At 38.2% G+C, this 3,523-nt stretch overlaps 1 protein-coding gene across 1 annotated transcript; it reads right to left on the minus strand.

Annotated features, from left to right (window-relative positions):
• Positions 1-275: 275 nt before the first annotated feature.
• Positions 276-2,829, minus strand: LOC118742937 (aspartate--tRNA ligase, cytoplasmic). The gene is made up of 7 exons (XM_036475367.1): positions 2,717-2,829; positions 2,124-2,254; positions 1,746-2,065; positions 1,486-1,663; positions 1,202-1,430; positions 526-1,143; positions 276-459 (listed from the first exon to the last, which is right to left on the minus strand). The coding sequence occupies exons 2-7, from the start codon at positions 2,232-2,234 to the stop codon at positions 296-298; spliced, it is 1,620 nt and encodes a 539-aa protein (XP_036331260.1). The 5' UTR covers positions 2,235-2,254; positions 2,717-2,829; the 3' UTR covers positions 276-295.
• Between the last annotated feature and the right edge of the window lie 694 nt (positions 2,830-3,523).

Raw genomic sequence — 3,523 nt, forward strand, 5'->3', positions numbered from 1 at the left:
CACTCTAAGCTAGCGATATATGATTAATCGAAATGCAGACATCATTTATACTATATAAATCAGTTGTTAAGGAACTGCAGGCATAATTACATACATATTTAAGTAGATATTAAGTAAGTGATAATTAAAAAAAAGACAACATCAAAACCGTAAAAGAATTTGTGTTTCGTTTGAATTAAGGCTAAACATACGAAAGAGTAAAATGAGCGGAAAAAGTGATTGAAACCAATTTGTATAAACTAAGTGGATTCTTTTGCACGTTTCTTTTGTTTTTGTTAATCCAGCACCAAACACCTTAAGGCGTTAATCTTTTAGGGTCACGTGGGAACATTGATGTTTTTCGAATATTATCGAGCCCCAGATAAAGCATAACAACACGTTCCATACCTATGCCACCGCCTGCATGTGGTGGGCAGCCGAAACGGAACGATTCGATATATGCGGCTATCTTTGATACATCTGTTGGAGAAATAACAATTTTTAGTAAGGGGCAACGCTCTATTTTCTGGTTTCATAAAAACTCACCAATTCCATGATGTTTGGCGCGTTCAGTTAGAAAATCGGGATCATGTATACGCTGCGCGCCAGAGATTATCTCCTCACCACGCATGAACATATCGTATGAGTTTGAGTAAATGGGGTTGTTAGGATCCGGCATCGTATAAAAGGGTCGTATCGCAAGTGGAAATTTATCCAAAACATAAAAATCGGTATCGTATTTAGCTTTTACAAGTCTACCCAACAACTTTTCATTGGGTGTTGACAAATCTTCTTCATCGCCCGTTTCTACACCAGCTTCACGCAACATTTTCACACCCTCTGCGAATTCCAATATCAGTGGCGGTTCGAGGAACTTGAATTGATCAGCTTTGAATTGTTGATTTACCGCCGCAATCTCACGACTGTAATTGTCGCGTAAACCCTTGAAAATCTCCGTAAGTGTATCGGCTATAGTATGTAACACTTCATGGTAATGATATTTGAAAGCCATTTCCAAATCCAGCCCAACAAATTCCGTCAAGTGGCGATGAGTATTGGAATCTTCCGCACGAAAAACTGCCCCGACTGTATAAACTTTATCGAAGTCAGCGGCAATTGCCATTTGTTTGTATAGTTGGGGCGATTGTGCCAAGTATGCGGAATCTGTGAATAAACAAATTAATTAGCAACGAATTTTACCGAGTAAAATCAGACTGCGCACCCTTGAAGTAGCTGACAGTAAACACGTTTGCACCACCTTCACTGGCGGCAGATATTATTTTCGGTGTATGTATTTCCGTAAATCCTTTTGCAGTTAAAATATCACGGAATAAACGGCATACCCCTGCCTCCAAACGGAAAATTGCCTGATTTGCTGGAGTGCGTAAATCCAAAACGCGATTATCCAAACGAGTATCTTGATTCACACGAATGTTAAGACCTTCAGGGTCCTGTAAAAATGAATATTTAGTTACGGAGGTAATGGAATTGCAAATCGCATCTTACATCAGGGTTGTCGGGGCGGGAGGCATCTTCAATTTGCAGCGGTAATTGCGGTTTGGCCAGCGACACTACGAAGAGTTGTTCGATACTCAATTCAATTGTTTGTTCGGTACAAGACTCTATCTTATTTGGCACGGAAACGATTTTCGCTTGGACATCTATTATGCTCTCTTTACTCACGCTGTAAAATATATGTACATAATGGATATTGTTATAAATGAAAGCTTCTTTTTCGTGTTTATGTAATACATGGTCAAACTTACTTGCCGGCGAATTTCACCATTTGTTTGGAAATACGTTCACCCACAGCCAAAATACCTTGCACCGTACTGCTCTGCTGACGTAGCACCAAGAAACATTGCTTGCCTTTCGAACGGGAGGTATGCACACGTCCGCGTACCCACACAAGTTCTTCTTTGCTTACTTGCTCGGCTAGCTTATTAACCGCTACAAATTTGCGATCCTCAAATTTCTCTTTTGATTGAATAAGTCCTGCAGAACCATAGCGGTCGGCTGACACATCGACAGCATCGCCAGTCTCCTCGCCAGTGTTAGCCAAACTTGCGGCCTTCTGCTCAGCTTTCTGTTAATTACTTTTATGAATACAATGAACTTTCCTTTTTTTTATAAATTTGTTTAACCTTTTCGGCTTTTAAAGCCTCTTTCGCTTGTTTTTTGGCTCCTTTTTTTGAAGTCGCCTCGCCTTCAACTGCGGCGCCAGCATTTGCTATATTTTCCTTATCAGCTACCATTTTCAAAGCTCTTTGTTCGTCTGCAAATGATAAGCACAGAAAATACAATGAACACAAAGTAGAATCTCGAAAAAGAATGCAAGAATGTTCAAGCAACACGTTTTAAAGCATAAAAACAGCACTGAGGCACGTAATCTCTATTGACCAGAGTACACGCTCCGCTCCGGGGGGGGGCACGCACTCAGTTTTCAACAGAAGTGTCGCTATTGCGTCACATTGGTAATTTTAGTTTTCACAAGTGAATCTATACATATTTCTATAAACACAAAAAGATTCCACCTTCACACATTTAAAGTGCATCGACCTGAAAGCTTGCAACTGCTTTCATTCTGTTTCTGGTTTATTTCCGATTTACAGCCGCACGTCCGCTGCATCACATGGCAAAGTGCAAAACAAAGCTCTGAGCGCACCAGCAAGTCATGCATGTAATATGGCAATTGCTTTAGTTTCTTTAAAAAACTACATTTTAATTCACCGCTCACCTTTTCTTTTAAGTTTTAAATAGCTTCGTTCAGAATTTGTGCTAAAAAACACACAAAATGCAGCACAACACGCGTTTCACGTTCACTGCATCCCTTGAATATCGAAATTCAGCTGTCATCGCAATGACAGACTGTCATTGACAGCTGCGGACGTGGCCACACAGGGTTACTCAAGTGTTCTGCAAGTAAAAAGATACGCGCAAGTTCAAAGGAAAAATTTATTTTTAATAAATAAAAGGTTAAATGTTTTATTATAAAATCTTTACTAAGTTTAAGATATGTGTACATACAAGCACCGATAAGAGCATCTGCTCAAATCAAATTTACTCTTGTATTTAAATGAACTTTTCAACACACCCTGTGCTTGCCAGCCATAACCATCATTGCCATATTGTTGTTGTAGAAGATTTCACAAAAATCCCCAATTTTCTGTGACTGGTGTTTTATTATTCGTTCTTTGTATAAAATCTTTATTGTTCTCAGAAAATTTAGCATATATTAACTTTATCAGTTTAGTCAGAAACTACATAAATATATTACAGATTTGCGAACGGACATGACTTCTCACTAAGTTCCGCAAATCTGTCACCTATTGTTCGTTTCATCAGCAATTTATATACATAAGTCCAAAATGATATTCTTCTTTCTGTCAGTTTTCGAATTAAATTCAAGTAAAAAAATAATAACTTATTACCTGAATTGCTTTCCTGAAACTGTTTTTTAATAACATAAGTTAACCAGTTCTAAAATACTTACCGCTTAAGTACAAGGCAATATGAAAATAAAATAAAATATATTATTCTTTTA

This window comes from Rhagoletis pomonella, unplaced genomic scaffold, assembly GCF_013731165.1.
Source record: "Rhagoletis pomonella isolate Grant_MI unplaced genomic scaffold, Rhpom_1.0 Rhpom_scaffold_00007, whole genome shotgun sequence".
Lineage (NCBI taxonomy): Eukaryota > Metazoa > Arthropoda > Insecta > Diptera > Tephritidae > Rhagoletis > Rhagoletis pomonella.